A 23,682-nucleotide genomic window follows, 5' to 3' on the forward strand; every position below is an offset into this window, starting at 1 on the left:
GGTAGAATTAGGAGCAATGGAGAAAAAATAACAAAGAATATAAGAAAAATTTCCTAAAATTAGATCTTTCCCCAAGAACAGTGAAATGCCCAGGGAGGTAAGATGTTCACTTTCAATAGAAATTTTTAAACAGAAGCTGGATATCAGCTTGTTGATGTACTGGGAGTGGACTGGCCTGTGGGGGGACAAGTCCTTGGAACGTACACATATATCACCTACCTAGTTCTAATCCAAGCAGCCACTTTTGGCCTTAATGACACAATGCATTGCAATGAGAGATAACCCAGAGTTCTCTAATTGACTACTGAAGATAACCCAGATAACCCAGAGTTCTCTAATTGACTACTGAAGCTGGAAAATCTGATGACTGAGGGGATTCTGAAACAGAACTCGATAGATATACAAAAGGAATGACCCACATGTTGAGCATTTTCTTTCTCAACTACTTTGAGCTGCCTCAGAGAGGAAAGGCAGAGGAGGAGGGGAGGAGGAGAAGGGCAGCTGCCTTGTAGTTACTACAGCGAATGCTGCCATTCAGCTCCAACTGCCAATGGGTCTTCCGATGAAACCTCTGGATTGCCCAGATTCATAAGATTGACAGGACACTTCCATCTCTGAATATTCATTTCCCTAAGGTCAGGAAAGAACAAACACAAAGAAACAGAGGGAACTATCACCTCAAGGGAAAGAAAAGAGAGAGCAACCCGTCAATAAACATTTATTAAGCACTGACTATGGAGGTACTAGGCTAGATACTTGGGGATTGATGTCACCAAGGGGCACGTTTCCTTTTTTGTACCTACTCTGCTTTGGTTCAACAGCCCCTGAGTCATCAGAAGCTAATGAAAGAACTCCTAGTCATAGCCCATTGCAAACCCTTGAGTCATAAAGGCTGAAAGTAGGCTCAGTCCAAAGTTATTCTATATGGTCAATTGAACTGGAACCACACAGGGAATATCTGTGTGTCATACTCTGGTCCAATCCAGCTTCGCTACACCAATAGAGAGGTTTGTCCTTGTATGAGTGTGGATCCCTCAGTTGACACACTATGATCTGGAATACAAGTTAATTTTTATGCACCTGTCTGTTATTTCTCTGTTGTCTCAGATTTACTACTCTGCGGGTGGACAACCATCTGACATTGGAAAGTATAAGAACCGGATTACAGGGGCCTCCACCCCAGGAAATGCCTCCATCACTATCTCCAACATGCAACCTTCAGACAGTGGAATTTATATCTGCGATGTCAACAACCCACCTGACTTTCAAGGAAATAACCAGGGATTTATTGTGACCAACGTGTTAGGTACCATAAATACTCTGTATTTTTCTTTCAAGGGGTACAATCTTGGGTTGGAGGGACATTGTAAGGGAGGTGAAGTATGTAGCCATGGGCTGTAAACTTGAATGCAAACGTTTCATTTTTTTGCCTGTTTTCTCTTCTGTGACATAGGGAACCACTACCAATGTAGCCCCAGAGGATAGTGTAGCTCCCAGGGAGTCAAGTCAACAAACATTTATTAAGCACCTACTATGTTCCAGGCTCTGTGTTAAGTACTAGGTAGGGATACAAAGAAAGGAAAAAGACAGTCCCTGTCCTCCAGGAGCTGATGATTTAATTGAAGGAGACAATAAGCAAACAATGTAACAAATAAGATATAAAAAAGGTAAACTGGATATTATTTCAGGGAGTCCCTAATGAAATCTGACTATGGGGAAGCACTTTGGCCTGTGAGATAAGAGACTTGCCATGTGACCCTGGGCTAGTTCCTTGTTGATAGAGTCAGTACTGAGCTTAAAGAGAGTCAAGATGGCAGAAAAAAGTCAGGGACTCACCTGAGCTCTCCTAAATTCCCCTCAAAATGACTTAAAATAATGCCTCAAAACAAATTCCAAGGCAGCAGAATCCACAAAAGGATAAGGTGATATAATTTTTTTAGCCCAAGACAATCTATAGGGTCAGCAGGAAAGGTCTGTCACACTGGATGAGAGTAGAACACAGTACAGTGAAGGTTACACCAGTGCAGACCTGGCCCTAGCAAAGCAGGAGCAGGCCTTGGAAGTGACTGAATCAGTAGCAGTGGTGGTTGCTTCTAGAGCTCTTAGCCAACAGAAGTTAAAGGGGTCAAATAGCTGGCCAGAAGGAGATTACAGAGGTCCCTTTGCTGGCACTGGGGACAGAATTCTGTTGCATTTTGCATACTTGGATCTAGGTTGCAGTCCTAGATGGCAGTCCCAGGGCAAGGAGGAGCACTAGCACACCAGAGGTTGTGGCCACAGGGGAGCAGGAACACTAGTTGCAATTCCAGGGCAGAAAAGGATGCTTGTCATCACAAACAGACCAGAGCACAGACCAGAAGAGTAGTAAACACATGTCTCCTTAGATCATACCACCTTGAAAGTACTGAAAGGTTACAGACCCTCCCAGAACTAGCTCTGAAAACAACTACAAAAAAACCTTGAAGCTTAGGAAAGTACCTTGGAAGCAGAGCCCTACTTTAGCATTGAGTTAAAAGTCAGAAATTAGGCTGGAAAAAAGAACAAACAACAGAAAAATATTCTGACTATAGAAAGGTGACAAGGAAGATCAAAACATACACTTAGAAGACAACAAAGTCAAAGCTGCTACATCCAAAGCCTCAAAGAAAAAATATGAATTGATCTCAGGCCATTAAGGAGCTATTTTAAAAATCAAGTAAGATAGGTAGGGGAAAAAATTGGGAAGAGAAATGGGAGCATACAAGAAAATCATGAAAAAAAGGAGTGAACATCTTGGTAAAGGAGGCACAAAAAATATTGAAGAAAAATAACACTTTAAAAAACAGCATAGACCAAATGATAAAAGAGGTAAAAAAATCCAATGAGGAGAAGAATGCCTTGAGAAGCAGAACTGGTCAAATGAAAAAGAAGTCCAAAAGTTCACTGAAGAAAATAATTTCTTAAAAATTAGAATTGGGCAAGTAGAAACTAACAACTACATGAGACGTTAAGAAACAATAAAACAAAATCAAAAGAATGAAAAAAATAGAAGCAAATGTGAAATATCTCATTTGAAAAAAAAAACTCACCTGGAAAACAGATCCAGGAGACGTAATTTTTAAATTATTACACTGCCTGAGAATCATGACCACAAAAATAGCCTAGATATCATCTTTCAAGAAATTATCAAAGAAAACTGCCCTGATGTTCTAGAACCAGAGGGTAAAACTGAAATTGAAAGAATCACCTCCTGAAAGAGATCCCCAAATGAAAACTCTGAGGAATATTATAGCCAAATTCCAGAGTTCCCTTGTCAAGGAGAAAATATTTCAAGCAGCCAGAAAGAAACAATTCAAATATCATGGAGTTGGAGTCAGGATCACACAAGATTTAGCAGTTTCTACATGAAAGGATCAGAGGGCTTGGAATATGATATTCTGGAGGGCAAAAAAGCTAGGATTGCAACCAAGAATCACCTACCTAGTAAACTGAATATAATCCTTCAGAGTGGCAAATGAATATTCAATCAAATAGAAGACTTTCAAGCATTCTTGATGAAAAGACCAGAACTGAATAGAAATTTTGACTTTCAAACACACAACTCAAGAGAAGCATAAAAAGATAAACAGGAAAGAGAAATCATAAGGGTTTCAGTAAGGTTAAACTCTTTATATTCCTACATGGGAAGATAAAACTTGTAACTCTTAAAAAATTTCTCATTACTAGGACAGTTTGAAGGAGAGCAAACAGGTTTGAGTTGAATATGAAGGGATGATAATCTTAAAAAATAAAATTAAGGGGTGAGAAAGAGGAATGCATTGGGAGAAGGGGAAAGGGAGTGGTAGAATGGGATAAATTATCTCACATGAAAAAGATGTGAGAGAGCTTTTACAGTGTAGGGGATGATTGGTGAGTTGGGGGGGGGTAACTAAACTTTACTCACAATGGAATTGGTTCAAAGAGAGAATAACATACACAGTTCGATATAGAAATCTTGATAAAAGAAGGGAGGAGGTGATAGAAGGGAAGATGGATTTGGGTGGGTAAAAGACAGAAGCAAAATGCTTATGAGGATGCATGGTGGTGAAAAGAGAGAGAGCAGGATAAATTGGGGGAGAATAGGATGGAGGGAAATGGACAGTAAGTAATCATAACTGAAAAATTTTTATACCAAGTTTCTCTGATAAAGACATGATTCTCAAATATATAGAGAACTGAGTCAAATTTATATTGTAAATTTGTAAATTATATTATGTAATTATATATGTAATAAATACGTAAATTATATATGACTCAAAAAAATAAGAGCCATTCCTCAATTGATAAATGGTCAAAGGATATGAATGAGTACTTTTCAGACAAAGCAATCAAGTCTATTTATAACCATATGAAAAAAATTCTCTAAATCCCTATTGATTAAAGAAATGCAAATTGAAACAACTCTGAAATGCCACTCCATGCCTATGAAATTGACTAATAAGACAGAAAAGGAAAATAAGAAATATTGGAGGGGATATGGGAAAATTGAGACCCTAATGCACTGTTGGTGATATTGTATACTAATTCAACCATTCTGGAGAGCAACTTAGAACTAAGGTCTATAAAACCACACATACCCTTTTGACCAAGCAATATCACTTGTAGGTCTGTATCCCAAAGAGATAAAAACACAAACAGGAAAAGGACCTATATGTACAAAGATAGTTAGAGTAGCACTTTTAATGGTGGCAAAGTATTGGAAATTGAGGGGATGTCCATCAATTGGAGAATGTCTGAATAAATTGTTGTATATGATTGTGATGTAATACTATTGTGCTATAAGAAATGACAAGCAGGATGCTCTCAGAAAAACCTGGAAAAACTTACATGAACTGATGCAAAGTGAAATGAACAGAACCAGGAGAACATTGAATATTGTGCACAATAACAGCAATATTGTACAATAATTAACAGTGAATGACTTAGCTATTCTCAGCAATACAATGATCCAAGACAATTCTGAAGGATTTATGATGAAAAATGCTCTCCATACCCAGAGAAAGAACTAATGGAGTCTAAATGCAGGTCGAAGTATACTTTTTCTCTTTATTTTTTTTGTTGTTGTTTTTTGGTCTGTGTTTTCTTTCACAATGTGATTAAGGTTGAAATATGTTTTGTATGAGTACACATGTATAATCTATATCAAATTGCTTGCCTTCTTAATGAGGGAGGCAGTGAAGGAAGGAAGAGAGTGAATTTGGAACTCAATTTTTAAAAAAAAAGTTTTTTTGGAGGGGGGAAGGCAAGGCAGTTGGGGTTAGGTGACTTGCTCAAAGTCACTCAAGCTAGCTAGTGTCAAGTGTCTGAGGTCAGATTTGAACTCAAGTTCTCCTTGATTCCAAGGCCAATACTCCATTCACTGCGCCACCGAGCAGCCATAGGACTCAAAAAATATTTTTAAAGAATGTTAAAATTCTTTTTACATGGAATCGAGAAAAAAATAAAATATTAAATCTTTAAAATTAAAAAAATTAGGAGAAAAATTTAAAAACTTCAAATTTAGCACATCATTGGCAAATGTAATGCCTTCAAATCAGATGCTACCAGATTGTGGGGCTTACTCTCCCATAGACTGACTGTCCCCAAAGGAAGTTCCCCATTTCCTTGCCATATCCTCAGAGAATGGTGTTCTAGTCTCTCTTTCATCATAAGTAGGGCCCTGAGGTCTAAGGCTCAAGCTCTTTTCCTGACTCCCTTAAGTATTTCCCTACCCATAATCCCATTGCAGAGTCACAGAATCTTGGAGTTGGCCAGGACCTCAGAGACCTTGTAATCCAATCCATATATGAAGACCTTCAATGAGGAGGCACTTTTAGATGGCTGTCTTTGTGAGAATATTTTTCCATTGGCTTTTTTAAAAAATTTATTTAACTTTTAACATTCATTTTCACAAAATTTTGGGTTTCAAATTTTCTCCCTATTTCTCCCCTCCCCCCACCCCAAAACGCTGAGGATACTAATTGCCTCTATCACCAATCTGCCCTCTCTTCTAACATCCTTCCCTTCCCTTGTCCCCATCTTTTCTTTTGACCTGTAGGGCCAGATCACTTTCTATACCCCATTACCTGTATTTCTTATTTCCTAACAGTAAAAACAATACTCGACAGTTGTTCCTAAAACTTTGAGTTCCAACTTCTCTTCCTCCCTCCCTCCCCACCCATTCCCTTTGGGAAGCAAGCAATTCAATATAGGCTATATCTGTGTAGTTTTGCAAATGACTTCCATAATAAGTCGTGTTGTGTAAGACTAACTATATTTCCCTCCATCCTATCCTGCCCCCCATTGCTTCTATTCTCTCTTTGGATCCTGTCCCTCCCCAAGAGTGTTGACTTCAAATTGCTCCCTCCTCCCACTGCCCTCCCTTGCATCATCCCCCCCACCCTGCTTATCCCCTTCTCCCCCACTTTCCTGTATTGTAAGATAGGTTTTCATACCAAAATGAGTGTGCATTTTATTCCTTCCTTTAGTCGAATGTGATGAGAGTAAGCTTCATGTTTTTCTCTCACCTCCCCTCTTTTTCCCTCCACTGAAAAGTCTTTTGCTTGCCTCTTTTATGAGAGATAATTTGCCCCATTCCATTTCTCCCGTTCTCCTCCCTATATATTTCTCTCTCACCCCTTAATTTCATTTTTTAAAAATATGATCCTATCCTATTCAATTTACTCTGTGCTCTCTGTGTGTGTGTCCTGTGTGTGTGTGTGTGTGTGTGTGTGTGTGTGTGTGTGTGTAATCCCACCAACTACCCAGATACTGAAAAGTTTCAAGAGTTACAAATATTGTCTTTCCATGTAGGAATGTAAACAGTTCAACTTTAGTAAGTGCCTTATGACTTCTCTTTGCTGTTTACCTTTTCATGCTTCTCTTCATTCTTGTGTTTGAAAGTCAAATTTTCTTTTCAGCTCTGGTCTTTTCATCAAGAATGCTTGAAAGTCCTCTATTTCATGGAAAGACCATTTTTTTTCCCCTGAAGTATTATACTCAGTTTTGCTGAGTAGGTGATTCTTGGTTTTAGTCCTAGTTCCTTTGACTTCTGGAATATCATATTCCACGCCCTTGGATCCCTTAATGTAGAAGCTGCTAGATCTTGTGTTATCCTGATTGTATTTCCACAATACTTGAATTGTTTCTTTCTAGCTGCTTGCAATATTTTCTCCTTGACCTGGGAACTCTGAAATTTGGCCACAATGTTCCTAGGAGTTTCTCTTTTTGGATCTCTTTCAGGAGGGGATCGGTGGATTCTTTCAATATTTATTTTGCCCTCTGGTTCTAGAATCTCAGGGCAGTTTTCCTTCATAATTTCATGAAAGATGATGTCTAGGCTCTTTTTTTGATCATGGCTTTCAGGTAATCCCATAATTTTTAAATTGTCTCTCCTGGACCTATTTTCCAGGTCAGTTGTTTTTCCAATGAGGTATTTCACATTATCTTCCATTTTTTCATTCTTTTGGTTTTGTTTTGTGATTTCTTGGTTTCTCATAAAATCATTAGCCTCCATCTGTTCCATTCTAATTTTGAAAGAACTATTTTCTTCAGTGAGCTCTTGGACCTCTTTTTCCATTTGGCTAATTCAGCTTTTTAAAGCATTCTTCTCCTCATCGACTTTTTGAACCTCTTTTGCCAATTGAGTTAGCCTATTTTTCAAGGTGTTATTTTCTTCAACATTTTTTTGGGTCTCCTTTACCAAGGTGTGGACCTGCTTTTCATGCTTTTCTTGCATCTCTCTCATTTCTCTTCCCAGTTTTTCCGCCACCTCTCTAACTTGATTTTCAAAATCCTTTTTGAGCTCTTCCATGGCCTGAGCCCATTGAATATTTACTTTGGATGTTTGGGATACAGAAGCCTTGACTTCTGTGTCTTTCCCTGATGTTAAGCATTATTCTTCCTCATCTGAAAAGATAGGAGGAGTTATCTATTCACCAAGAAAGTAACCTTCTATAGTCTTATTTTTTTCCCTTTTTTGGGCATTTTCCCAACCAGTTACTTGATTTTTGGGTCCTTTGTCAAGAGTAGGGTATACTCTGGGAATCTGTGAGATCTCAGTTCCTCCAAGGTGGCACAATCAAGCGTGTACTGGTCTGAATGCAGAGAGGGATTTTTATGCCCAGATCTTAGCAGATACCTTTCCACAGCCACTTGGCCTCCAGTTCCCAAGTCAGCACTGGGGGCCGATTTTCAGATAAGCTGGATGGGCAGGGCCACCATTCAGTGTGAGACAAAGACCAGCTAGGCCAGGGCCTCCACCCAGGGCTGAGGTAATGCTCAGCTCTTCAGTGCCCCCAGGGGTTTTTACGCTCCAACAATGGAGCTTCTGTATGGGCTGCTGTGCAGGCTCTGTGGCCACTACCTGCTGCTGGAGTGATGGGAAAGGCCTTCTCCCTTCCTGGCCAGTTGATAAAACACCGTCACTGACCTTTGGCTCCTGTGGGCCAAGGGATCTGCGAACTGCTGCTATTGTGACTGGAGATTCCTCCTGTCGTGCAATGTGGCATGGCCAGGGCTGGTCTGGGCTTTGCGCTCAGCTCCGTGTCCAGCACAACTGACGTTTCCTTGGGCCTTTCAGGTCACTGTGGGCTGGAAATCTCCACTCTGTTGTTCTCCACTTCTGCTGCTCCAAAATTTGTTGAGAGTCCCTCTCTACAGGTATTTTATGGGCTGTGGGAAGGACCCTGTGTAAGTGTGTCTTTCTAGTCTGCCATCTTGGCTCCACCCCCTCCATTGGCTTTTTTTTGCAGCCTGTACCCATTTCTCCTGGTTAATGATCATGATAGCTTTTGCTGTTGATCAGTGACTCTTTGTGGGCAAGTCACTTAACTTCTGTCTGCCTCAGTTTCCTCATCTATAAAATGAGGATAATAATAGCACCTATTTCCCAAGGTTGTTGCAACCTCATTTTACAGATGAAAAAACTGAGGCAGACAGAAGTTAAGTGACTTGCCCATGGTGGTGGTGTTGGTGGTGGTGGTGGTGGTAGTAGTAGTAGTAGTAGTAGTAGTAGTAGTAGTAGTAGTAGTAGTAGTAGTAGTGGCAGTAGTAGTAGCAATAGTAGATAACTCATATAGTGCTTACTACATGTCAGGCAATGTGCTAAGCACTTTATAATTATTATAGCATTGATCCTCACAGCAATCTTGGGAAGTAGGTGCTAATATTATCCCAATTTTACAATTGAGGAAACTGAGGCAAATAGAGGTTTGTTTGTTTTTTAAGTGACTTGCTCAAGGTCACACAGCTAGTGAATGTCTGGGGCTACATTTGAACTCAAGTCTTCCTGATTACAGGTCCAGTGCTCTATCCACTGTGCAACCCAACCATATTTAGGGCCAAACAGAATAAATCTATTATCTTTTCCATTAGGTAGCCTTCCAAATGTTTGGGGACACAGCTATTGTGTTTCCCCTCCCTATACCCCACTGATATTCTCCAGGTCAAATGTCCCCTTTGACCTCTTCTCAATATAGCATGGACTTGAGGCCCTTCACCATTGTTTGTTTAGTCATTTCAATCATGTTCAACTCTGTGACTCCTTTTTGGAGCGTTTTCTTGGCAAAGATCCTGGAGTGGTTTACCATTTCCTTCCCTAGCTCGTTTTACAGATGAAGAAACTGAGGCAAACAGGGTGAAGTGACTTGCCTATAGTCACCCACTAGTAAGTGTCTGAGGCCAGATTTGAACTCAGGAAGAAGAGTCTTCCTGACTCCAAGTCCAGTGTTCTATACACTACAGCGCCACCTAACTGGCACTTTGCCATTGCAGTCACCCTCTTTTGGATGCTCTCCAGTTTATTAAACTCCTTTCTAAACTATGGAGTCCAGAACTGAACACAATACTTCAGATGAATGCAGGGATTGGATTTACTTTTACTTTTATTCCCAGTGCTTAGCAATTCAATTCAATAAACATTTATTAAGCACCTACTATGTATTAAGCACTAGGAATACAAACCTGCCATTCAAGAGCTTACATCTAATGATGTGGAAGACAGCACACAAAAGGAAGCTGAGAGGGAGACACATGGCAACCAAATAGAACTGCCTATAGAGAATGGAGCTACCAAGAAGGTTGGGAACCCTTGAGAAAGGAAAGCATGGGGAGGAGTTTAGTGCTCCACCCTCCAGCCCTCCAATCAGAAGGGAAACACAACTGAAAGTGAGTTGAGAAAGTATGGGGGGGGGGAGACAGGGGGAAGTATCAAAACCTATGGTGATGAGATGTCAGGTGATCAGCTTATCCTGGGAGGAAAGGTGGAATCAAGAAGAACAACTGATAGAAAATGGAGTCTCACAATGGCACAGTGGCATATAGCAGGCACTTAGTAAGTGCTTGTTGACTCACTGGCCATCTAATTAGGATCCTACTGCTATAGAGCAGAAGCAAGTCGATGCGAGTCTAAGTCAGGGTAATGGCCATGTTGAGGAGACAGAGCCTAAAGATGACTTGGCAAGTGATTGTGTGGAGGGACTTACAGAAGAGAGAAGAGAGGGAATACACATTTATATTGTGCCTACTATGTACCAAAGACTCTACTAAATGCTTTGATGGAGAGAGAAGAGTCATTCATGACTCAGTGCTTTCAAACCTAGATAACTGGAAGACTAATGGTGTTCTTGTGCCCGTAACGTGAGCAGGCAAGAGTGGAGGAGGGGCAGGTTAAGGACTTGTAAAACAAGAGTCCTGTTTTAGAGCATATTGAAGCAGAGATGCCAAGGGGATCTCAGGTGGAGATGTCCAGCAAGCAGATGGTGCTATATGACTGGAAGTCAGGAAGGAGGTTAGGGATGGAGTCATCTGCACAGACATGATCATTGAACCCATGGGAACTGATGAAATTGTTTAGAGTATAGAAAAGAGGAGCCTAAGAGAATGTCTAAGGAACCTTGATGAAACCTCTGCCATTACGTTGGCCCACCCAGGAAAGATCCTTGGCCTGAGAGTCACGAGATGGAGGTTCTAGTTCCAGGCCATGCTACTGCCCAGGTAGGACCCCATATTTTTCCCCTCAAGAATAGGCCTGCACAACCTGCAGCCTACCAGAGGATTTTGGGCAGAGGAAAACATCCTCAACATTTTTCCTGGCTATGCAAAATCCTTTGGCGTGCCTGCCAGCTGCTGCTCATAGCCAGTGGGCCACAGGTTGTGTAGGCCTGCTCTAGAATTAGATTAAGAAACTAAGGCCAGGGGAGGTGAAGTGATTTGCTTAAGGTCACATAGGCAGAACTTAAACTCATTTCCCTTGACTCCAAGTTTGGTGTTCTCTCCTTTGTAACCACCTTCCCCATCCCTTGGGGTTCCAGGTACCTTCTTATCTGGGTAACCCAGAGCTGTGCCAAAGGAAAGGCTGATGAGGTACTATTTTTTTCTGCCTCACACCATGCCATCAGGTAAGGGGAGGGCACGATTTGAAATTCTTGCTCTCAGGAGCAAAATTAGGTATTCACAGGGCTGATGGAACCCATCTTTCAGAAAAAGAGCTCTAGAATGACATGAACCTGGCCAGGTTCAATCTTAGAGGGCTTATTAGTAATTCATGATATTCTCTGATCTTTATGGCCCATGCCCCCACCTACTGAACATCTCCCAAAGCACTTAGCACAGTACCCAGTATATAATAAAAGCTTGCTCATTCTGGGAACAACAGAACCTGAAACTTTATAGTTCTCATCTAGGCATCCTTAATTCCCTTGCAAGCATTAAGTCAGCAATTTGTAGCTAGGTGGTGCAGTGGATATGGTGCTAGGCCTGGGCCAGGGCCTAGAGTTCAAATCTGGCCTTAGATGTTTACTAGCTGTGTCACCCTGGGCAAGTCACTTCATCCTGTTTGCCTCAGTTTCCTCATATGTAAAATGAACTGGAGAAGGAAATGGTAAACGACTTCAGTATCTCTGCTAAGAAAACCCCAGATGGGGTCATAGAGTCCAACAGAACTGAAAATGACTCAACAACATATTTGTTACAAGTTTGTTACTTGTAAGAACAAGATAGAAGGACTTGGGTCAACATGGGCTATTCATCTCTGGGTATAGCCAGGCTATTGTCCTGCAGAGTTGCCAAGAAGATCTGACTTTTCCTTCTCAGCTAAAAGTCATTTCACTTCTAACTTCTTTGGGGTGACTTGCTTCTATTCATCTCTTCCCTGGCTCAGGGCTCAGGTCAACCACTTCCACTGTTTTATTTGGAGGCTGGGAAAAACCCGCCCTTAGTCTTTTCCACTGGTCTTTCCAATTTCTCTCACTCTCTCTGGGCTCCAACCCACGCACATCCACCATACTAGCCCCAGGTCTTACAAATTACCCTGAGGCTTGGTTTGGCTTCCAGCTAGAATACTGGAGGAAGACTAGGGAGAAGGGAAGGGAGAGTTGGCAGGACTACTACTGGTAGTCCTGCTCCAACAGAACAAGGGAAGCCCTGTTGATTAGGGTCTAAGGGAGGTAAATGTGGTTTAAGAGAACATGAATTGGCTTTGGGGCAGGAGACTTGGGTTCCAATCTCACCTTGTGCCATGAATTGTGTGACCACTTCCAAGTGACTTCAACTCTCAAAATTTCATCTCTAATGTTGATAGGGTCTGCCATGTCATGTGAGGTTTTAGTGTGAAAAGTGTTTTGCAATTTTTAAAGCCCTGTAGATAGTGAACAAGCATTCATTAAGGGCTTACTATACACCACTTGCTTAGTTGTTTTTAAGTCATGTCAGACTCGTTGTGACCCCATTTGGGGTTTTCTTGACAAAGATACTGGAGTGGTTTGCCATTTCCTTCTCCAGTTCATTTTACAGATGAGGAAACTGAGGCAAATAGGGTGAAGTAACTTGCCCAGGGTCACACAGTTAGTAAATATCTGAGGCCAAATTTGAACTCAGGCCTTTTTGATTCTAGGTCTGGTATTCTATCCACTGCAGTGCCACCTAGCTCCCCTACTATATGCCAGGCACTGTGCTAAACTCAGGGAATATGAAGCAAAAAGAAAGCTATTTCTACACTCAAGATGCTTATATTCTAATGGGGAAGCCAACATATAAAAGAAAATGGAAATAATTTTTGACCTGTCAGCCCTCTCAGGATGAGGTAAAATGATGTGATACAGAGATTTCAAAATGGAATTCAGCATCCAGATGAAAATGTCATTGGGCAGTGTCTACTAAAACAAATATAATACAAGACAATGTAGATAATGTTAATTTGTGTTTTTCTAAGTAAATATGCACTCTGCAAGGATCTGTTTCAATTTAAGTTTGTCACCAACTTTGATGGATAGTGAGCCTAGTCTAGAGTCATGAAGACCTCGGGTCAAGTCCTGACTCCAACATGAAATAACTCTTTAACTGTTTTTAACCTTTCTGTGCCATGTGCCCCTTGGCAGTCTGGTGCTTATGGCCCTCTTCTCAGAAAAGATTTTTAAATGCATAAAATAAACTATGCAAGATTGCAAAGGAAAGCAATGATATTGAAATACAAGAAATTCTCAGACCATGGGTTAAGAACCTCTACTCCAAAACCTTGAATAAGAAGTGCTCATTTGCTTTGGTAGATAGCATTTCCTCACTGGGAGTTCGCTTCACAGTCAAAGTCATAGGATAGATTCAAGATTCAAAATTCCCTTCTTGAAGGGGTGGAGAGAGGATTTTGATTTTTAACTGGGATTCCTAGAGACTCAGGCGCTATCTGTAGACAGATAGATGGCACAGTGAATAGAGTGCCGGGCTTGGAATCAAGAAGACTCATACTCCTGAGTTTAAATTCAACCTCAGACAATTACTGGCTGTGTGACCCTGAGCAAGTTACTCCACCCTGTGTGTCTCAGTTTCCTCATCTGTAAATTGATCTGGAGATCATTCCAGCATCTTTGCCAAGAAAACCCCAAATGAGTTGGACACAATTGAAACAACAGCAACAGGGCCTATCTAACAGAGTAACACCTCCTATCTCAGGACTTCATTTATCTAGGATATAAGTTGACCTGGATGCCCTTTTGTGACCTTTGGTGTTTTATATTTTCCTCCTTCTCTAATATTCTGAGAATCAGATAATGAATCTCTAATGCATATCAGGCATCATGATAGGCCCATAGTAGAGATAGAGCTTTTGAAATGGAGGTATCTTCTCACATCCCTCGAATTCCATAGCATAATTGTTGGTGGAGTTGTGAACTGAGCCAACCATTTTGGAGAGCAATTTGGAACTATACCCAAAGAGCTATAAAACCGTGCATACTCTTCGACCCATCAATATTGTATCTAGGTCTGTATCCCAAAGAGATCATAAAAAAAGGAAAAGGATCCACATGCACAAAAATATTCATAGCAGCTCTTTTTTTGGTGGCAAAGAATTGGAAATTAAAGGGATGCTCATCAGTTGGGGAATGGCTGAACAAGTTATGGTATATGAATATAATGGAATACTATTGTTCCATAAGAAATGATGAGCAGGTGGACTTCAGAAAAACCTGGAAAGACTTTCATGAACTGATGATGAGTGAAGTGAGCAGAACCAGGAGAACACTGTACACAGTAACAGCAACACTGTATGATGATCAACTTTGATAGACTTGGCTCTTCTCAGCAATGCAATGATCTAAGACAACTCCAAAAGACTCATGATGGAAAATGCTATCCACATCCAGAGAAAGAATTAGAGTCTGAATGTAGACTGAAGTAAATGATTTTTTCCTTTTTTTGTTCGTTTTTTCTTCTCATGGGTTTTCCCTTTTAATTCTGATGCTTCTTTTCCTAACCTGACTAATGAGGAAATACAGTTGTACATGTATAGCCTACATCAGATTGCATGCCATTTGGGGGAAGGGAGAGAAAAAGGAGGGGGAAAAATTTAGAACTCAAAATCTTATAAAAGTGAATGTTGAAAACTAAAAATCAATGGATTAATTAATTTTTTTAAAAGAAAAAATCCCACTGCATGGGTGCTGATTCCATGGGTGCCCTGGATCCCTGTGACAAGCTGATTCCAGAGATAGTGTCTATTAGTATGATTAACTCAATGATTAGCTCAATGCCTAGCATATAATAAGCACTTAATAGGTGCTTTCTCATTCATTCAATGATGGCCATCAAATGCCACAACTCTGATTTTCTTTGAAAAAAATTGCCCCCAAAACATTATATTTCCTTAAGTATATCTGTTTCATTTAATGATATATAGTATAGAAATTCTTGGTTATAAATCTGTGGGGAGCTGAAATAGAGAGACAGCATCTGAACCTTCATTAACTGAAGCATCCTATCATCATTGATTGGGACCTTATGGAAATTGCCAAGGGAGGTTTTAGAAACATCAATGAAGTGCATTTTGGGAAATGGGTAAGAGAGGATAATTTTCACAAACTGCTGCCCTCCTGGCAAACTTTCACTCGTTGTTATTGTCTTCCAGCCAAACCTTCAAAGCCTTATTGTAGTATCCGAGGGACCCCAGAAGCAGAGCATGCCATCTCCCTTTCCTGCCACTCTTCTGAAGGGACACCATCCCCTGTGTACCACTGGTTTAAATTGGAGGAAGATACTGTCAAACCGGTGAAAGAAGAATACGGTGAGTATTGTCTGAGTCTAGATTTCAGTAGAACTCAACGTGACCAGTTTCTCTAGTACTGAGTAATATCTCATTGGATCTCAGCCTACCGTTGTTTGCAGCCCAAGGAGGATGATGACACAAGTTAATGTAGTCTACCTCCTCTCTCCCAACCTCTGCACCATCCCTTGGAGGCCCGCTTGTTTCTAGTCCAGTTTAGGGGCAGGTTGCTTTGAGAATGGGTCCAGTTTATAGTATCACTGAAGGGTATATTTGGACTTGGGACATTCCCAATCTGGGAGGCCAGGGTGGAGGTTATGGGTGCCATGACAATGCTATGAGTATTATTGGAGTCTGAAACTCCAATGAAATAGTTCCAACATTGATGATAATGCCAACCCTAACCATGGCCAAGGCCATGCTCCAATGCTATCCCAAATATCTACTCTGCTACGGGGGGTGCTTTACCCTTTAACTATATAACACTAATTCTAACAATCTAATGCTAAACTGAAGATGAGCCCAAACGAGCCCTACTCATAAGCCTGAGTAATTTGTATGTCCTAGACTTAACCATAGCCTAAGAGTTAACCACAAAGCCTAACTCTATAGCAAATGTCCTAGTATAAATTTTAACCCCTAGCTATTAATCTAATGCTAATGAAACCATCTCAGAATGAATTTAAAGCCTAGCCTTGGGCTTACTCTAAACCATAGGTTCCTAAAGTGGGTGATACTACCCCCTGGGGGTTGCTGGAATGATGGAAGAGGCAGCAGTAGCCTTGGGTGCAATTGGGGGGCATTGAATAAAAATAAGTGGAAGCATAAGGAAAGAAGAAAAGAAAAATTTTAAAAACAGTTTGTATTTGTTTCATCTGTTGTGTAACAGAGTTAAAGTTGTAGTGATTATATTATTTTCCAAGTAAACACACAAAATGCAAGTTATAACCCATCAGTGGTCAAGTCTGCCCACAGGTCTTAACAAGCAAGTGTTGGCAGGCAAACATCACATTATGGGAAAGTCCAGTGTGCATCAGCAGGAATATGTGCATGTAATGACTTATTTACAACAAAATACTACACAATTTCATGAGGCAATATTGTATGATCAAAATTTCAATGCAAGAAAGAACCCAGAAATTTATAATAAATTATTAAATTTAAGATGCGTCATTAAAAAAATACTTCATATTTTTTTGAAATGGTGCAAATTTCAAAAACAACATCAAAAGGTAGTAGATTTCCAGGGGACATTGAATAATGGGTTTTTTTTCTGAAAAGGGGGTAGTAGGCCAAATAAGTTTGGGAACCTCTGCTCTGGACCTTCCCCTCTCCTAGACTGAGTTTAACTGGACAAGTTCTCCTGGAAGCCCAATGTGTGCATAGAGAGGTAGGGAGAAACAGGTAATCTCCTTTTCTGACCATTTGGGACCAAAAAGAGTTTTCCTCTTTGGGTCCCATTTTGACCCAGTCTAGTTGAGACAGGATATTCAAAGAGATTGCTCCAATTACAAGGTAGAATGGAGAAGTGTCATAAAAGAGGCACTAATAAAGGGTTTCAATGGGAGCTCAAAGGTGAGGGAGGATAAGGGAAATACCCCTTTCAGCACTGAAACTGGGACTTGAGGTCCCTCCTCCTTTGGTGATAAGGGACAGTGAGCATATTAATGGTACTTCAGCCCTCTAAAGCAATGAAGGTTTGGGCACCAGGCCTCTCACCATCCAGCCACCCAGACTTGCAAGGACCAACTCCTACAAATGCCCATAGCCCCCAGCTCCCCACTCCGCATCGCTGGAACCATGAACCATGATCAAATCATCTCTGTCATTGTTCCTGGATGGGGTATGACAATCTATTTTCCAGTGGTTCCAATTCACCATCTCTGTAACTTTGTGAATGAAAGTTTCCTTGGATCTCCTGTGTGTGTTGTCTCCCCCATGTGAGCTCCTTGAGGGCAGTGACTGTCTTTCCTTTTGAATTTCTATTCCCAGTGCTTAGTACCAATACAGCCTCTCTCCCCTGCCCCCCACCATTGATATTCCTAAAGGGTAGTTACTACTTTGCTCAAGAAGTCTCAATGGTTCCATCTTGCCACCAGGATAAAATATAAATCCTTGATTGGCTTTTATAGCCCTTCACAGTCTGGCTCCAACCTGCCTTTACATATTTATTGTTCTTTACATACTCAATGTTATGGCTAAGCTGGTCTACTTCCTATTTCCTGTACATAGCATTCCATTTCCTACTTCCTCACCTGCACCTCTTGGAACTCTTGTGCCATCTCCTACATGAAACCCTTTCAGACGCTCCTAGTTGTTAATGCTTCCTCCCTCCCCCAATTACCTTGTATTTACTTTATACATATAGGGTGTCCCAAAAGTCTTAGTGCAGTTTTAAGCTTTAATAAATTTAATTTCTCTTAAACAGAGAAATAAAACAAGAGATCCCAGAGATCTCTTGGAATCTCTAAGGGAACCCATTTGGGTGTTCCTTACAAATCCATTTGGTGGAACTGACCCAGTTTTAAGCTTCACTAAGAATTTTGGGACCCCCTGTGTATTTTGTATGGACTTTCTTGAGTATGTGTTTTTTCCTACCCAGGAGAAGGTAAGCTCTTAAGGGAAAGGACAGTTTTGTTTCATTCCTTGTATCTCTAGCACCTGGCACACAGTAGACACTTCATAAATGCTTGTTGAGTTGAGTTTCAGTGGCCTAGAAGAAATTGCATTGGAGCGACGGCTTTAAGGATGAGCAGGGACTGGACGTGGGGTGGTAGGGAGAGTCATGTCACATGAAAAAGTCCAGGCATCTCCAGCCACATCCAATTAACTGTAAACTCTTGAGGGTACAGATTCTTTCTTATCTTTGCTTGGCATTGGCACAAAATAAAAGTCTGTGCAATTGAATCATAGTGAAGCATTGCTATTTGCTCATATATGTCAATTTCTTATTTCAAAAGTACCTTTCTGTTATTGGCAGATCCAGCAAGTGGGCTTTTGGTTATAAGCAATCTGACCAACTTTGAGAAGGGCCACTACCGGTGTATTGCCAGCAACAACCTTGGAAACAGCTCCTGCGAGATTGATCTCACCACAGGATGTGAGTTGATAGTATAAATGTGCCATGTCTTGCTTGTGATCCTTGGTGTGTGCCAAGCCCAGGGTCATTTCAACCAAATGAATTCTTATGCAACCCCAAATGGTTGCCTGATTCCTCTCTCAGTTCTTTTGCTTTATTTCCCTACTTTGTTCTTGTTCCAGGATTCAGACCATTGATTTCATTCATTAGTAGCAGTTCCTGAGGTAGAGACTTGAGTGGAGACCCTTGCACAAACCTGTAAATCAACTTCAATTTGTGGTCTTTGAGAGTGGTCTGGGGTGCTGAGAGTTCAGTGGCTGGCCCAGGTGCCATTGGGCACCCAGAATGGATCAGAGGCTGGTTTTCACAACTACTCTAAGACCTGCTCTCAACCCACTGGGCCTTGCTGCCTCTCCACTCCTTGTTAGTCTTGGATACATAAGATCAGAGTCCCCTGCATAGTATTTGACAGGGTTTTCCTTCTAGTTCCTCTCAGCATATCCAAATGAAATGATAACTACCTGAGTGAAGCAATCTAGCTTTCCCCAAATACACCTTTCTCAAACTGGAGAAAGCTGACTCTAGCTCCATACCTCCATGGATCCTGAAAAAGAAGGGCCCATCTCTCTGGCCCAACCCTTTCATTATAAAGAGGAGGAAACTGAGGCAGCCTATAAAGGGGAGAGGCAGCATGGTATGGTGGAAAGACAAGTTAATTTGAAGTCAGAAGACCTGGGTTCAAATTCTATCTCTGTCACCTAATGCTTGTGTGACCTAGTGCCAGTCACTTCCCCTTCCGGGTCTCAGTTTCCTCTTCTATAAAATGAAGGAGTTGGACTGGCTGGCCTCTGAGGTCCCTTCTAGCTCTAGAGCTAGGATCCTATGATCTATCTTTTCCCCATTACCCCCACATACAGAACCATTGGGGGAACACTGACAAAATTTGGAGAGGGATCCTTGCCCTGGATGAGCTCAAGGATGCCCTAAACTGGGAGGTTCCCAATGATCATAAAGAATCAAATAATGGTGCATAGAGAACAGGATACACAAATCCTAGAGGAAGTGGGTTCATCATGCATGGCCCCAGGACAGAGCAGCAGAAGAGGGAGATTCTCCTTCCTGTCTGGAATTCAGGGCTCCCTACAGTTCAGGAGTGCTGATGATCCCTTTGTAGCTTGAAGCTTCACAATGGGAGCCCCACTATTGACAAGACTTTTTCCCCTCCTAGATTCGGAAGCAGGTGTTGTTGTTGGGGCACTGATTGGAGCCCTCCTGGCCGCCATCATCATCTGCTTGATTGTTTGGTTTTTCATGACGAAGTCCAAGTCCAAGAAAAGAAAAGCAATAACAAAGGAGATGCAGTGAGAATTTTTCTGTTGCTACCTGACTGATAGCTACTTCTTGTCTTGAAAAATATTTTGAACTTTTGTTTCCTTACATCATGGTTATTTCCCAATAACTTGCCCCATCAGCCTCTGTAACAGGGTCGTACTGCTCAGCAAGATCCTTAGACATGTTGGTAATGTCTGATAACACATACCTGACTTCACACATACTGCTTTACCTTGGGGGGGAGGAGGAGCATTCCATCATCAGGAGTCAAGATTGCATTGAATTGCTGAGAGTTCTGCAATGTACTATATGGCTTGGCTTTATGTTTTGTGGTCCTTGTAGACATTGTTTTCTTGGCTCTGCTTACTTCCCTCCACATTAATTCATATAAATTTCTCTGAAATCTTCCCATTTGTCATTTCTTACAACACATTCCATTAGATTCTTATACTCCAATTTGTCCAGCAAAATACATGATTGATGGGAACTCATTTTTGTCCCTCCACAAAAACTACTTCTATGAATATTTTATCATTAAATGCAGCATTTCCTTCTTTCTCTTCAAGGGTACGTCTCTAATAGTAACATTAACTGGTCAAAGGATATAAACAGTTTGGTTATTTTCTTACATAATTCCAAACTGTTTTCCAGAATGGTTGAACCAGCTTCACTCTCCCAACAGTGTATTAAGTCAACAAGTATTTAAAAGTACCCACTCCATGTCAGGCACTGTGCTAAGTGTTAAGCTACTAGTGTGCCTGTCTTCCCATACCCCTTCCAACACTCACTATTCTGTCTTCACCATACTTGCTGACTTGATAGGTATGAAATGAAATCGCAGAATTGTTTTAATTTTAATTTTTCATTATTTGTTTTTTGGGACAACTTTGTTGATAGTTTGTGTTTCTTCTTTTTAAAACTATTTATATCCACTTACTGTTTACTTATTTGGGGATAACTCTTGGTCTCATTTTTGGTTTTAATTCCCTAAATATCTGGATTATCAGATATCAAAAGTATTTGATACAATGATTTTTCTCCAATCTATAGTTTCTCTTCTGATTCTAGTAGCATTGATTTTGTTTATTCAAATGCTTTTATGTAATTACATATCTATTTTGTTTGTCATGCCCATCTCTATCTCGTTTCATTAAGAATTCTCTCCTTTGTTCCATTGTTAGGAAAAACTCCTTCCATTTTCCTCTCATTTTCTTTTAATGATGTGACCTTTTAAGTTAAGGCTGCTTATTCAGTTGGAGCTTATTTTGGTATTTTGTGTAAGATGATGTTCCAAACTGAATTTCTGCCAAACTACTTTCCAGTCCAATTCGATTCAATCCAATAAACATTTATTAATGTTTACTATGTGCCAGGCACTGTTCTGAGCTCTAAAAGTTCCCAGCAGTTCTTGTCAAAGACAAAGTCCTTCCCCTAGTAGTTGATGTTAGTGAGTTTATCGGACACTAGGTTACTCTGTTTGATTGCTTCTGGGGTTTGCTTATCTGGCCTCTTCTGCTAGTCTGTTTTTTAATTTTTTTAACCTGTATCAAATAGTTTTGATGATTACTGCTTTACAATATAATTGGAAATCCAGTAAATTCAATCAATCACAAGCTTTATTAAGCATTTACTATGTGTCAGGCACCAAGGATTCCAAGAAAACGTGAAAACATTCTCTTCCCTCAAGGAGTTTTTATTTTAATGAAAGAAATACCATGTATAAATCAGAACATATAAGATAAATACAGAATAGAGAAAAGGTGACTTTCTAGAGGAAGGCACTAGAGGCTAACGAAAGAAAGAAAGATTCTGGCACTTGAGTTGAATCTTACAGGAAGCCAGGTAGTCTAGGAGTCCAGAGGTTAGGAGGGGGAGAATTCCAGGTCTGGGGCTCAAGTAGCAAAAGGGTACAAAGGCAGGAGATGGAGCTCTGAGTTCGAGAATATAGCAAGTAATGCTTTCTGCCCTTATTACCTTTGAGATTCTTGACCTTTTTGACATAGATATTTCTTAACCACACATCAAACACATTGTTCTGTAACGTGGCCATTTTTAGCATGACACAAAGGCTAGTTTTTGTTAATATCATATCATACCCTAGACTAGTCTTACAGTAAGAGCCATCAGACCTAGGTTTTAATCTCAGCTCTGTTGTACCTAGGTCAAATTCTCTGCCTATGTCTGGGAGTTCTCAGAGGGTCCTCAGTAGTTATTGAATCCAATTCATATTGGACAGATATCCTGGGAACCTTGCATTGTCTAGTACAGTGGAAAGAGCCCTGGCTCTGGAGTCAGAGGACCTGGGTTCAAACCCTGCCTCTAATGTTTACTGCCTGTGAGACTTTTGGCAAGTCTCTTCTTTCATGGGCCTCAGTTTCCTCTTTTGTAAAATGAGGCCATTGGACTAGATGACCTCTGAGGTTCCTTCCAGCTCTAGAGCTAGGATCCTAGGTGAATCCTGCCCTTCCTTCGGTCTCAGTATCCTCCTCTGTGAAAATGAGGGAGTTGGACTAGCTAGCTTCTTCCAGCTTTAGAGCTAGGATCCTAGCTAATTGTTTCTTAACTTGAAATCCTCCTCCAGCCTTTTCTTCTCAAATATCCCTAGCACCTAGCGCAGTGCCTGATACATAACTGACACTTAGGAAATGTTTATTATGGTTTCCTTCCATCTTTGGATGTCTTTCTCACTTTGCTCACTTCAGTTGTGGGGCTTGACTGTTGCTCAGCATAGAGGATGTGCCTCAGTTTCCACATGTCTCACCCCTCCAGTCTCTATCTCATTAATGAACTCTTTTCTGTGACCTCTTCTTTCCCACAGGCCTATGACAAAGGCACTTCCAAGTTCTGAGTACGAGACAGTGCCAGCCCAGGAAACTGCCCCCCGAGAAGTGCCTCCATCTTCCACAGAGCCCGAATTATTGGCCCCCAACCATGAGGAGGCTGAAGGAGAGGAGAAATAGGCTGTGACTAAAGACACAGCTGCACTAGAGCCAACCCATCAGTAGTGTTTGGAGCTGAGTTGCCATAGAAACCCCCCATAACAAAGCCTGTGTGTGATTATAGCCTAGACATCCACATATTTCCTCCTCTGAATCCCAGGCAAGAGGCTCAATTTAGCTACCCAAGAAATACAAGGGCTCCTGCACAATATGTTGGCAGTGTGCTATTTTGTTTAGTTATATTTCCAAAATGTGTAAAGGCAATTTGGTGGGTGGAGAGATCCTTGGACCTGGGAGTCCAGAGATTCAGTTTCTAGTTCTGGTTCTGCAATTATCTTCATGTGTGACTGTGAGGAAGTCCCTTCCATTCTTTTAGCCTCAGTTTCCCCATCTGTAACATGAGAGGGACTTGGACTAGATGGTTTCTAAGGGCCCTGCTAACTCTGCCATGCTATGATTTCCACAATAAACGATTGGCTGGTGAAAAAGAAAATATTTGGCAGCATTTGTGACTTGGATTGGATAATCTCATTTCTCTCTTATATATCACGTACAGGTAGGATGAGATAGCATTGGTAAGGCTCAATTCTGCTACCATGCTCCTGATGCTACCAAGAAGAGTTTATAGCTATATTGTCAACAGCCAATCAGAATTAGTATTTCTTCTAAGGCTAACTAACTTTGGACAGATCTGTTAGAAAACTAAGGAAGTAATGAGAAGGGTCTCTAAGCTCCACACTGGCCTCTCTACTATCTAAACCAGGGGTGGGGAACCTGCGTCCTCGAGGCTATATGTGGCCCTC

At 41.0% G+C, this 23,682-nt stretch overlaps 1 protein-coding gene across 2 annotated transcripts in view; it reads left to right on the forward strand.

The window, feature by feature from the left end:
* Window positions 1-23,372, forward strand: part of VSIG1 (V-set and immunoglobulin domain containing 1) — a 39,467-nt gene extending 16,095 nt beyond the window's left edge. Inside the window, exons 1-6 of one of the 2 annotated variants that reach the window (XM_072626186.1) lie at window positions 942-1,007; window positions 1,108-1,306; window positions 15,395-15,550; window positions 18,510-18,629; window positions 19,837-19,969; window positions 22,759-23,372. In XM_072626186.1, coding sequence (XP_072482287.1) covers window positions 1,210-1,306; window positions 15,395-15,550; window positions 18,510-18,629; window positions 19,837-19,969; window positions 22,759-22,900 — 648 coding nt within the window. In that variant the 5' untranslated portion in view covers window positions 942-1,007; window positions 1,108-1,209 and the 3' untranslated portion in view covers window positions 22,901-23,372. Of the gene's footprint in view, window positions 1-941; window positions 1,008-1,107; window positions 1,307-15,394; window positions 15,551-18,509; window positions 18,630-19,836; window positions 19,970-22,758 lie in introns of those variants that run through there. The other variant, XM_072626185.1, reaches the window with a different exon arrangement.
* The last annotated feature ends 310 nt before the right edge of the window (window positions 23,373-23,682 follow it).

The sequence above is a fragment of the Notamacropus eugenii genome, chromosome X (genome assembly GCF_028372415.1).
Source record: "Notamacropus eugenii isolate mMacEug1 chromosome X, mMacEug1.pri_v2, whole genome shotgun sequence".
In the NCBI taxonomy this organism is placed as follows: Eukaryota; Metazoa; Chordata; class Mammalia; order Diprotodontia; family Macropodidae; genus Notamacropus; species Notamacropus eugenii.